Source organism: Elephantulus edwardii, unplaced genomic scaffold (genome assembly GCF_000299155.1).
Source record: "Elephantulus edwardii isolate Elephantulus edwardi_28Jun2011 unplaced genomic scaffold, EleEdw1.0 scaffold00122, whole genome shotgun sequence".
Taxonomy (NCBI): Eukaryota; Metazoa; Chordata; class Mammalia; order Macroscelidea; family Macroscelididae; genus Elephantulus; species Elephantulus edwardii.
In genome coordinates this window covers 3,901,053-3,914,573 of record NW_006399872.1, presented here as the reverse complement: position 1 = coordinate 3,914,573, position 13,521 = coordinate 3,901,053, and the positions used below count along the sequence as shown (strand labels likewise).

General features: G+C 39.7%; 1 protein-coding gene and 1 pseudogene across 1 annotated transcript in view; one reads left to right on the top strand and one right to left on the bottom strand.

The window, feature by feature from the left end:
- The window catches only part of DAPP1 (dual adaptor of phosphotyrosine and 3-phosphoinositides), a 90,704-nt gene that overhangs the window by 58,035 nt on the left and 19,148 nt on the right, over window positions 1–13,521 (bottom strand). Inside the window, exon 2 of the mRNA XM_006893110.1 lies at window positions 4,444–4,566. Coding sequence (XP_006893172.1) covers window positions 4,444–4,566 — 123 coding nt within the window. The remainder of the gene's footprint in view (window positions 1–4,443; window positions 4,567–13,521) is intronic.
- LOC102866773 lies at window positions 9,503–9,927 on the top strand (annotated as a pseudogene).

The window sequence follows — 13,521 nt, the reverse complement described above, 5'->3', positions numbered from 1 at the left end:
TTCCCTTTTTACCCTATTGGAGAAGTTTTTGGATGTGCATAGGGATTTGATTCTTAGAGGGTCCCATTCATCTATTTTATCTTCTCCTGATTGTAGGTTTTTCGGGATACTTGGAAGACTGTTTATGTTGTGGATTAGGACTTCTAGCGTTGTTCCTAGCTTTTCTTTAATAAAGTTTGTAGTCCTTGGTTTTAGTCCTAGGTCTGTGATCCACCTTGAGTTGGTTTTTGTATATGGAGTGAGGTGTGGATTCTTGCTTGAATCTCAAAAGATATTTTTTAAAAGATTATTTTCACATATTGAAATACACACTGAAAATGACTGTCCTCATTATTAAAAAAATCATTGGTAGTATTCTATAGCATCTCTGTTTTCTTTTGGTGAGGGGTTTTGAAATTTAATGGAAGATTAAAGATCATTCTGTCAATATAATCCCCACTTACTGGGGGAATGTTGCTTTCATATGGATTCTGACTCATGGCAACCCCATATGCCTCAGGTTTGAACTAATATAAAGGTTCTTCTTAGCAGTAATTTTATAGAAGCCAATAACCAAGAATTTTTTCTCCAGCATCTCTGGGTGGCTTTGAATCACTAACATTTTGGTGAGAAAAGAATGCAAGTTATTTGCATCAAACACCAAAAGAGGCTTGATATTAACCTTCTAAAGGAACAGGATCTAAGTGGCAGGGAAGAAAGATGACGGAAACAACATGTAACACTCTGACCAAATTTTTCTTTGTCCTTAAGCCTCTCCCCTTACCTCTCTGAGAGTCAGTCAGAATCCTGCTTCTACCATTTAGTTATGTGAGCCCAAGAGGGCAAGACCCTTGTTTCACTGCACAATAAAACACCCAATTCCCTACATTGTAATTTTTTTACCTCATTTTGTAATACAGCAAAGTATTTGATAAACAAATAAAAACACACAGGTCCACTTTATCTGACTCCACCCAAACTTTGTAGTCTTGCCTTCCACTATTCCTCTTTATGAAGCACATGCTTCAACTGGATCCAGCAGCAGAATTCTCTGGAGGGCTTGGTAAAACCCTGATTACTGGACCCCACACTGATTCAGTAAATCCAAGGTGGATCCCAAGAATTATCATTTCTAACATGTTCCTAAGGAGCCCTTTTGGTGTACTGTGAAACATATTAGGCTAGTAACCTGTTGTTCAAATCCACAGGAGAAAGATAATGGTCTGCTCTTGTAAAGATGTATATCCTTGGAACCCTAATGGAGGGACACTATGAGTCAGAATTGACTTCATGGCAGTTTGGGTAGGATGTGCCCAGGTGATGTTGATGCTGCTGGTTTGGAGACTATGCTTTGGGAACCACTCTTCTGATCCAACTGGACCTGCCACATTCCTAGGAGTTTCTGCCTCTGTCTCTTATCACTCAGCTCCTACTACTCTCTCCATCTGAAACATCTTCCCTTTATTTTCCACTTCCTGCATCCCAACTATTCAATGAATTTCAGTTCAAATGCCAATTCATCTTTTAAATAGCATGTGTGTTACTAATACCAGCTTATGTTTAGTACTTTTTCTCTTCCCAACAACTTCAACACTTCTCTGGTTCTCTTTTGCATCATTTACTGCCCCCATTTGTATATTTGGAAATGCTGGTTGTGAAGTCTATAGAAAGTTATGTTGCTAACGTAAACAGCAGTTTGAATCCTTCAATGACTGGAAGAAGAAAGAAGGACTACCTCTTCTGCTGCGATTGACAGCCCTCAGACACTCGCTGGAGGGTCAGCTATAAGTTGATTGCAATTTGACATCAACGAGTTGGAGTATTTTTTTAAAAGTATTTTATTTGTGCATTGTCTTATTGCCCCCATAACCTCCCTGAGGAGAAAGCTTTTTTAATCATCTGCAATACTTATAAAAGTGTGTGGCAGCGTGTGTTTCCTCTTAGACCCTTGGTTTATACCTAAGGGAATGAATAAGTAAATGAGTGAAAATCATCACTATCCCAAATTGATCTGTTGCTTCTGTTATCTTTGATAATTGTTATATTTCATTTAGTTTTTGTTTTTTGTGTGTTTTTTTTAGAAGTCAAAATGCTATAATTTAGATTAGTAGCAGAATACAGTCAGGACAGCTTACAAAATATACTCAGACACCTCAGCCTTGACACTCACTGCTTTAGGCTACTGTTAACAAAGTTCTCAGTCTTCCCAATTGTTACTTATTTTTAAAAGTATTAATGCTGTTGAATTGGTCCTATGTGTTTCCTCCTAAAGCTGAAATGCCCTCATTAAGTATATGCTCATCATTTTTTTTATAATAATATGTAAGGAGTGCTCACCTACTAGTTAAAATTTTGTAGGCTTGAACCTACCAGAGACACTTCAGAGACAAGCCTTGCTCTGCTTCTGAAAGATTGTAGATTTGAGAAGCGCAGGGAGGGTCATTCACACAGAGTCACTATGAGTTAGGATCTGCTCAATGACACAACAACGAGCAGTAAACCAGTCCTGAATGTTCATTTTCTCTTGGGCTCCATACATTATAGTTAGGGTTTGGAGATAGTGTTATGACTCATACAAAAATAAGGTAAGAGAATAAGGTAATCCAGGGATGCTTCATCTAAAAATACTGTGACAGATTTTATTTCTTTGAGCCTTCTATTTTGTAGTGAGGAAAATATCATGAAAGTGTCCCATGGCCCTTGGGTTTTAGATATTAAATCACATTCCTAAGTGGTTATAATGGCAATCCACGATTTATATTCTTCAAATTTATATAGAGGTAATATATGGCTTCATGGGAGAAAAATGAGCAATTTATTCCTGTGCAATTTACAGCCTCAGAAATTCAATGACGGGGTCAGCTATGAGTCAGCTCAGACTCAACAGCAATAAATGAAGGTGTTTATTCTCTAGTTGTTCACATGAGATAATCAGGTAAAAAATTTATTAACATCCTTTGTTTCAGGAATTCCATAGAGGTTCCCACCCACCCCTCACCCCCTGATTATTGGAAGATTCATGCAAGAATGCATGCATCTGCAGTCTAACAAAAGGATGAATTTTTATCATTTTCTATAGATCAGAGATTGTATGGATTCCTGCTCCAGACCCAGAAGAATTATATTTTTGCTTAACAATTTTCCCACAAGGAAAGAAATGATAGACTTTTCTTATGTTAGTTCATCTTACATAAACAAGTTTATTTCTTTCAAGGAAGATAGCAGACTCTTTGAAACAGTAATACAATTGCAGTTTGGCATTAATGAATTGGTAAAACGCCAAACCCTACTGTCATCGAGTTGATTCCTGATTCTGACTCATGGTGATCAAGTTTCTGAGGCTATAAATCTTTATGCGGAGACTGTCCAACTTTCTCCAGGGGGGAGCTAGTAGAATTGAATTGCTGACCTTTGTTTAGCAGCCTGACACGTTATACACTGCATCACCAGTGCTTCTTAATGGTATATAGTGAGGGGAATTTCACACAGTATTCACAGTTTCTGTGAGACGTAGGCAGGACTTCCCCAAATCCTGGGAGGTTTAAAAACTGTCAGTAAGAGTCAGACAGATGCTGACCTAGATTATTAGCAAGCACAGGGTGAATTAGCCCGCCTCTTGGATCTAATGATGCAGCCACAAGGAAGAGGGTGGGGAGGGAAAACACTAAAAGGACAGTTACTGCACTTGGCTGGGTTCCTGGTGAATGTTCTCATTCCAGCCACCACCTGCTTTCAGTTTTGCATGTTTCTGTGCTTCAGAACATATTTCATTGGAACTTCCAGACTACAGTGGACTAGGAAGAAAGGCTAGTGATCAATTTCCAAAATACAGATCATGAAAATTGAGATGACAGTGCATTATTCCATTGTGTGTGGCATCACTGTGAGTTGAGAGGATGATTCAATGGCAATTTAGCAGTCACCACAACCTGAGAGAGTTTAATAAATCTTCTTATAGGAGTGAAACAGTCTCAAGATAGAAGATACAGTTGGAGGAGACATCAGAAAACTTCATGTGACCTGGGTGACTGTGATTATGAAAGTTGTACAGCCACAAGATATTCTCATTTTCCAGACATTCTAAAACAGTGATAAGGACACCGGGCTAAGTTTCAGGAGCTTGATTTCTGGTTCTCTCTCCATCTCTGTTTTCTTGTATTCAGGCCACTCCACCACTCTGGGCTTGAGTTTCTTCATGAGCAAAGTGAGAGATTTGAATTAAACAACTTGTCAAATTTCTCCCAGCTTTAACATTTGTTCTCTATTTTTTTCCTCCCTAAAATTGCATGAATCAAGCATGTTTTGACAGTTTAATGATTTAGACTTTGAGATCCTTTGAACTGAGACCCTAATAAGTGTCTGGAGAGTTTTGAAGGCTCAAACTTTGAGTCTGATGATAAAGTAAGTACACATATAGTGAGAGAGGGTGTTATTCAGAATTCGTACACTTCTGAAGTAACTTACCTCACAGACAGAGAGTACGACCCAGTCTTTTCATTACTGTCCCTTAACAGGTAGCTCCCATCTAATCCATTTGAGAGAAGAAGAGCTTCAGCGGCATGGCGTGAGAGGTTGCCATGATACCATCTAGGAAGGAAAGAGCAGTGTATCACTCAGGGCAAAACATCCGGGACAGCCCCTTTACTGGGTTTTCCGGCTCCTAGCATGTGTTAGCAGTACTCTCCACTGTAGACAGCATAGTGGCCAAGTTCTGCAACACAGTAATTATTGTTGTTATGTGCCATTGAGTCACCTGCAGCACAGAGTGACCCAAATGTACAACAACCTATCTAACTCTGCTCTATCTTATTGTCTCTGACACACCGACTCTCATTACCCAGTCACTAAATCAATCCATCTCATCGAAGGTCTTCCTCTCCTGCACCCTCCACCCTCCCAAGCATGACGTTCCTCTCCAAGGAATGGTCCCTCCTTGTAACATGTCCAAAGTATATCAGACAAAGTTTCAGAATCATTGCCTCCAAAAGGAGCAGCCTGGGCTTACACTCGCTAGAACAAACTTGTTTGTTCTCCTAGCAGTCCATGGCATATTCAGTACTCTTCTCCAGCACCACAGCTCAAAGGCATTAATTCTCCTTCTATCATCCCTAGCCATTGTCCAGCTCTCTGATACATAGCAAGTAATTGCAAAGACCATGGCTTGGATCAGGTGCACCTTAGTTTCCAGATTGACATTGTTGCTCTTTAGTACTTTGGAGAGGTCTTTAAAGGCTGACATTCTCAGTGCAATATTTACTGACTGCTGGTACCAAGAGTGTTGATTGTAGAACCAAGCAAACTAAAGCTGCTAACAATCTCAATCTCTTCACCATCTATCATGATGCTGCCAATCGGCCCAGTGGTGAGAATCACTGGGTGAGGCTGAAGAGAATGGCAGAGAGAGTTGACTAAGAGCAGTGTTATTTTACAAATAGAATTAAAAGACCAAGACAAAAATAGCAATCAGAATAGGCTTTGACCTATTTTCTCTCTTCCTTTGTATGTCTCCCTCTTACTCTCTTTTGCAAGTATAGTATCATTTCACGGAAGAACCACTGAAATATTAAACTAGAGTCCACTGTAACCAGTAACATGAAGCCCAACACAAAGTATTCACATTTTTATAATGAAGTGTAAGATCTATTGAACACTAGTTCCAACTGGCAGATATCTGAAGACTAAAGAAAGTTCCCAGGAGATTAAAATTGATCCATGTATTTTTAACACTTTAGAAAATGTAAGATATATCCATTGCTTTTTTCTTTTTAAAAATCTAAAACAAATAAAAGGGAACAATGAAAGTAGAGCCTTTTTCTTGGTTCTCAAATCCCCTTGTTCCTTTGCCCAGAGGATTCCAGTGATATTTCCCCATGTTTCTCCCCTAGAAAACTGTCTATGCATCTGAGACATTCAGGAGCCACTGGGTAGTGCAAACAGTTAACATGCTCAACTGCTAACTGAAATGCTGATGGTTGGAGTCCTTCCAGAGGTATCTCAGAAGAAAGACCTGGTAATCCACTTCTGATTAATCAGCTATTGAAGATCCTGAACAGCACAATTCTACTTATGATGTGGGGTTGCCATCAGAGCCCACTTGATACCAAGTGGTTTAATGTCATTTAAATACATCCTCTCTCCTACTTCTATAGAAAGAAAAACATCTTTGGTATGTTCTACACCTTGTCTCATCCTTTTATGATAGACCTGACACATTCTTTTTAATGATGACATAAAGAGAGTATAGTGTGATTATCAGGATTGTGGCCTCTGGGGGCACTTTAAAACCAAACAAACTCATTACTATCAAGTTGATTGTGATTCATGGGGACCTCATATGTTTCAGAGTAGAACAGCACTTCATAGGATTTTCAGTGGCTGTGCCTTATGGAGGTAGATCACCAGACCTTTCTTCTGTAGCACTCCCGGGTACATGAAAATGACCAACATTATGCTTAGTAGTCGAAAGCAAATCATTTGTATCACTCAGAGATCTGAACATAGTTTGACCAAAGCACCAGACATGTTAATTAGTCTATTCCGATTCTGAGCAATCCTAGAAGAGTTAACAGAGCTGCCCTCTAGTTTTCATGTTTGTACATCTCTATGGAAGGAGATGGCCTTATCTTTTCCTATAAAGTAGCTAGTGGATTCAAACTATAGACCTTTCAGTTAACAGCCAAGTGCTTAGGCATTGCAACACTAGGAATCCTTGGAGATAGTTTGCTTGGGTTCAGATCCATTTGATAGTTCTTAATAGATTAGGAAGGGCAATCTCCTCCCATGTGATTAACCACCTCTGAAAACCCACTGGAGGGTCAGCTATGGGTCGGTTCCAAGTCAATGGTACACAATAGCAACAACAATTAGCTTTATCTGTCTCTCTCATTGCTGTAGGGCCGGAATTAAGCCTCCAGTGGGTTTTCTGAAGCTGTAAATTGCACAGGAAGAGCTAGCCTATCTTTCTTATGCAGCCAGCACTGTTGGTGGATTTGAACTGCCAGAGAAGAGGCACCTTTGAGTTGGCAGTCTAACTCCCTACCACACTACGCCACCAGTGCTCCTTGCTAGCTTTATGGTCTTTGGAAAAATTTTCAACCAATATGAGCTTTTGTTATTCACTCAAATACATTTTATTATCTACCTTCATCTGTACAATTGGACAATGACAGTTACAGGCTTATCATGAATATTGCATGAATTAACACATGTGAAGTGAATGAAATAGGTCTGACATATGGCAGTGCTAGCTTATCCTCTGAGGTAAGATACTCTTCTTGCTCAAGTAAAATTATTTTATTACTTTTAATTTGGTTCAGAAAACAGAAAGTTAGGTAAATGCTGGAAATAGCTGCTGATCCCAAGGAACTCATAGTCAAGGCAATGGCAAAAGAAGAGGATAAAGATGTGACAGATTAAGGTCTATGACAAAAGTGTATAGTGTACAAGAATTCTGAGGAAGAACTCTACTTTGCAGTGATCCTAAGGCATTAAACTCCAGCCTTAGCCCAAGACTATTCATTATGGATTGAACTGTGTTCCTCAAAAATATGTGCTGACTTGGCTAGATCGTCATTTTCAGTATTACATAATTATACCCTATGTTGTGATCTGATGTAATTATCCTGTGTTATAAATATTAACCACCTTGATGTTACTGAGGCAGGGTACCACCTATGGGACTAATTCTGTACCTTGAGTCAATCTCTTTTGAGATTGAAAAACAAACAAAAGAGCAGAGATTGGGGGAGTTAGGGAGCTGGAGAAGCTTACTGAATGTCCCATGGACTGCTGAAAGAGCAGACAGAGATAGATACCTTGGGAAAAGTGCAGCCAGAAAGCACCTTGGAGGCAAAGATGATAAAGCTTCACCTCTCATACTTTGGACTTGTAGCTAGATAAGGCTATTCCTTGGAAAGAGATATCATGCTTGGAAAGACGGAGGGTCAGCAAAGGAGATGAAGACCTCCAATGAGATGGATTGATAACTTCAGCAATGGGCTCTAGTGTGTTAGTGATGATTAAGATAACACAAGACAGGCCAAGGTTCAGGCTGACTGTTCATAGGATTGCTATGAGTCATACTCAACTCTGCGGCACCTAACGACAACAGCAACTCTACATCCAAGAAAGAAGAACCAAGGGTAGTGTACACCCCCTGGACCCAAAGTCCCTGTGCTGAGAACTTCCTAGACCCAGGAGACAGAGAGCAATAATGTTGGAGATGTTGTAAGATGTCAAGAAATGGCAGTAGTAGGAGCAGTAGAATCCTAGAACAAGTAGTAGATGGTGCAGAGGATGTGTTGACCTACAGAGAAAGAGAACTGAGTACTTTTGGGCAGGAGAGTTGCAAGTAGAGGGAGGTGTCTTTGGGCACTTTGAGTGGAACAAAGAGCTTTGTACCACTTGTCTAAGCAGACATTGGTAGAGTCCAGTCACATCCAGGACACACACACACACACACACACAGAGAGAGAGAGAGAGAGAGAGAGAGAGAGAGAGAGAGAGATCTACCTACCTGTAAGCATAGTTGAAAAGTTGTCTTGACTTAAGGACTGAACTCTGAGTCATTTCTGATCCTGAAATGTAACTTGTTATTACAATACACATGAAGTTCTCCAAGGAACGCTGAGACTACAAATGTTGAAGGAGGTAAGGACCTTCTTCCAAAGCTCTCACACCCAGAGAACCTTCTCCTAGAGCTGGTACCCTCTATTTGTACTCCTAGCTCACTAAACTGTGAGAGAATAAATGTCTATTTGGTAAAGTCATCCGCTTGTGGTCTGTCAGAGCAGTACTAAATGACTAAAGGTAGCACTGATGGCCTGGTCTTCAGAGAGCTGAACTGCTTACTCAAAGGTCACATGTCTCTAGCCATTAGAATGACTAGAGGCTTTGTAGGAGACAGCTGGGCAGTCTCCTCTCTTGGGCTTTATAGTCATAGAAACCCAGTGGAAAGTCGGCTCTGAGTTGGTTCCAACTTTGTCAGTTATTGTTAGATATCACTGAGATGGAACCAACACATAGCTGACTCTCCAGTGGGTTTTGGAGACAGTAAATTGCATGGGAGGAGATTACTCATCTTTCTCCTGTGGAATGGTTGGTGGATTTGAACTATGTGTCTTTGAGTTCATAGCACAGATCTTTATCACTAGGCCACCAGAACTCAATGGCAAGTAAAGTAGAGTAAGTGGTAAAGACACCATCTATGGAAGGAAGTTTTACATAGGTCTCCAACCTATCTGTCTTCTAAACCTACATTTCCTAATGTTTGGTTCTTTGCACACTTCCTCTTTTGGGCAGAGATGTTTCCACGCTGCATCAACTTTCTATTTGCTAGTTGAAAGCAATAGTATGGGGAAAGAAACAAACATTTTTAAAGAACACCTACTGAGGGATTTATACACAGAGTTAGCTGTGTTCATTATACTGATTCTCAGACAAGTTTCAAAGAACAATTGGAAAAGTTAAAAGTGAAGCTATGGCCATTGCTTCAGGAAAAGGTCCCAATACCTGAGCACTCAAGATGTGTGACTTCACTGAGGACCAGACCACAGAATTTAAGGAGGTCTTCCAGCTGTTTGACCAAGCAGGTGATGGAAAGATCTTGTACAGTAATGAGGACCCTGGGCCAGAACCCCATCAACACCAAGGTGCTCAAAGTCCTGGGAAACCCTAAGAATGATGAAATGATTGTGAAGGTCCTGGATTTGGAGCACTTCCTGCCTATGCTGCAGACTGTGGACAAGGACAAGGACCAGGGCACCTATGAGGATGCTGAGAGCCTTCGGGCATTTGATGAGGAAGCGAATGGTACTGTCATGAATGCCGAGATCCAGCATGTCCTTGGATGAAATGACAGAGGAAGAAGTAGAGATGCTGGCAGGGCATGAGGACAGCAATAGTAGTATCAGCTATAAAGAGCTCATCCATGTGGTGCTCAATGGCTGAGGGCAGCCCTTCCTGTGTCCCCACTGCCCCTTGCCTTCTCCTGTGTGTGTGAGACCGTATGTAGCCCTGAAAGCCTCCTCAGCTGTCACAGCCCCTTTTCCCATCTTGTATCTCTTGGATCATTCTTGCCAGCAACATTCAACAAATGCACTTGCTGTCTATGACCAGGGCAAAAAAAAAGGGGGGAAGTTACACAAAATTTCAGGTTCAGCTAAAGTCAAATTCCAATTCTTTCTGACAGAAGTCTCTAAGATCCTAAAACACTTTCTCCCAATACTCAATTTGAGGATAAACACCCCAACATATGATTCAGTTTGAGCTGATAGATCATTTATTTGAAGCAATGTTTCACTCAGTAATACTCTAAAACAAATGATGTGGAAATTCCTTTGGATATTTTTCTATAGAATATGTGGTCTATGTTTATATTATATATAGAATTTATCTGGTACTTACAGTCCAACAGCACTTTGAGAGTACTTTGCTTTAAGATTTTTCTAAAAACAATGTTCTTCGTAATAGCCACACGTAATTTAAAACAACAACAACAACAAAAAAACCCTAACTCAACTTACATATAAAGCAAAAGAACTGCATTGTGCTCTAAGTTAGAACATCTTATACACAGCATTAAATTTTGGGTGTTAGCTTTGCCTGAGTTGACACTGCTATTTCTTAGCTTCTGAGGTTGTGTGGGCCTGGACAAAGGCAGATGGGAGTTCGCCACCTATACATGATGCTGCTGCAAGTCGATGAGAATCCTCATCTCCCTAGTAGCTTTTCCACAGAAACCTAAATGCCCACAACCCCTTCTCATGAAGAATTCCCATCTTAGTATCTTTTCGTTGCTGTTTTTGCTCTTGTAAAAATTCACACTACAACTCAACTCATTGCCACTGAGTTGGAACCAACTCATAGCTGACCCTCCAGTAGGTTTTTGGAGAGTTGTTTTTTTTTTTTAAGGCTATAAATTGCAGAGGGAGGAGATTGCCCATCGTTTCTCTTCAAAGTTGCTGGTAGATTCAAACAACCAGAGAAGCACTGCCTTTGGGTTTGAAACACAACTCTCTGCAGACTACACCACTGGAGCAACAAACCATACACAATTATACATAGCAAAACATACACAACAAAACGTAGACCAATTCAATTTCTACAGTATAATTCAGTGGCACTGGGTATCTTCATCTAGTTGTTTCCTAGCATCCTTCTATTCCATATATCATCCTCAGAAATAAATATAGCTCCAATAACATGTGGTTCTTTGTAGGAACATCATTGGTAAGGTTTAAGATTCTGTTTTATAAAGAGCTAAAAGTTAATAATAGAGTTAAATCAATGGCTTTCCCATAACTAACTTTCTCTCCTCCAATCATTATGTTTTCTAAATCTTTACTTATTAAGCTCCAAATATGTGCAAAGTTTTCTTCAAAGAATTGGGCTAGATCGGTTAAAGTGAGAAAACATGAAATAGTGCAAAGTGAGCTTCCAGAAGCCATTAATTTGAGGAGGGTAAGTCATGTACATCCAAAATAATGTAAGATAACACCACCAGGAGATTCCAGAAAGGAGTCAAAATCAAAGTCCTTGATCAGAGTTAGTCTTGAAAGACAAGAAAGTTATTTATTCATGTTTCAATATCATAAAACATGTTGTAAAAATGAAACTACATACATGCCCCCAAAAGGCATCTTTCATGGAGTCCGAAATAAATTGTTTTCACTACAAATTAAAGAAATGCAAAGTAATAAAACAATGTAATTTTATCTGTCAGCTTGTCTAAAAAAATGGAAAAACCTAGACAGTATTATAGCGAAATTTCCTGGAGCAGTATCTGACAAGAACTGCCAGAATTTCAACTGAATTATGAAGAGGTTATGGAACAAGGATTTTCTTTACTGATATCAGATGATCTTTATTGAAAGTACAGAATATCAGAACTAAGATTACCTGTATTTTATTGATTGTGCAAAGGCATTCATTCAACTGTTCGGCTAATAAATAATATATTAATAACATTGAGAAGACTGGAAATTTCAGCACATTTGAATGTTCTCATGTAGAATCTATACATAGACCAAGAAGCAGTATTTGAACAGAACAAGAGGGTATAGCCTGGTTTAAAATCAGGAAAGGTGTTTATCAAGGTTGCATCCTTTCACTACACAAATTCAATCTGTACACTGAACAAATATCCCAAGATGCTGGACTATAGGGAGAAGAACACAGCACCAGGATTGGAGGAAGAGTTACTAATAGTTTACATTATGCTGAGGAGACAACCTTGTTTTTAGAAAGTGAAGAGTATTTGAAGCACTTACTAAAGAGGATCAAAGACTATAATAATCAAGATGAATTATATCCCAACATCAAGAAAATAAAAATTCTTTCAATAATAACAATAAGCATGATAAATAGATAAAAGATTGAAGTTGTCAAGGATTTCATTTTATTTGGATCCACAATCAACATCTGTAGAAGTAGCATTCAAAAAATCAAATAGCATGTAGCATTGAACAAATCTGCCATCAAGGATACATTTTTTATATATTTTATATATGTGTATGTGAAAACCCTCCAGGGCGTCAGCTATGGGCCGGTTCTGGCTCTACGGTACATAACAACATCTCCTCCAAAGTTGGATGTGGAATAAAGAAGACCAAAAAAGAATTTATGCCTTTGAATTATCATATTGAATACACCATAGATTGCCAAAAGAATAAACAAATCTGTCTTTGAGGAAGTACAGTCCGAGTGTTCCTTGAAGGCAAAAAACGGTGAAACTTTGTCTCACATACTTTGGGCATGTTGCCAGGAGAGGCAGAGCTTGGAAAAAGACATTATGCTTTAAAACATAAGGGCAAAGAGAAGAAGAAAAGTCTCCACAAGAATGATTGATATGGTGATGCAACAATGGGTTTAAGCACATCGGAGATTGTGAAAAAGGCCTAGGATCGGACAGGGTTTTGTCCTGTTGTACAGGAAGGCTCCGAGTCAGAGTCAAGTTGGCAGTGCCTAATAACAATAGCAGCAGAGACATTTTAAGGTAATAGATATCATCCATTGTTGGTAGGACCTAAAATTGGAGAGAATTGGGGTCATTTAGTGTCACTGAATGTTGCTCTGGTGGCTTAGTGGCAAGGAATTGCACTGCCAGTTGGAAGACAAGTGGTTTGAATTCACAGCTGCTTTGCAGGAGAAAGAAGGGCAATCTCCTCTTGCACAATTTACTGCCTTTGAAAAATCTGCTGGAAGGTCAACTATGAGTGGTTCTGACTCAATGGTAACTAACAACAAGCATCACCATCACCACGTAACTGAAGGAAGCTCTAGAGGCCAACTGTCTAGGGAGTTGCACTGCCACCCCAAAGGCAGCGCCTCTGGTTCAGCAGCTCCATGGGAGAAAGGGGATCAGTCTCCTCCTCTGGGACTTATCCTCTCCAAAAACCATAATATGAATTGATTCTTATTTGAGATAGAAAGAGTGCAAGTTAAGGGAGCCCTAGAGGTGTAGTCTGTAAGAGGTTGTGTGTCCAGAGCAGGTCAAAGTCACAGGAAAAAGATGGGCAGTCTCCTTCCATTACTATTTATAGC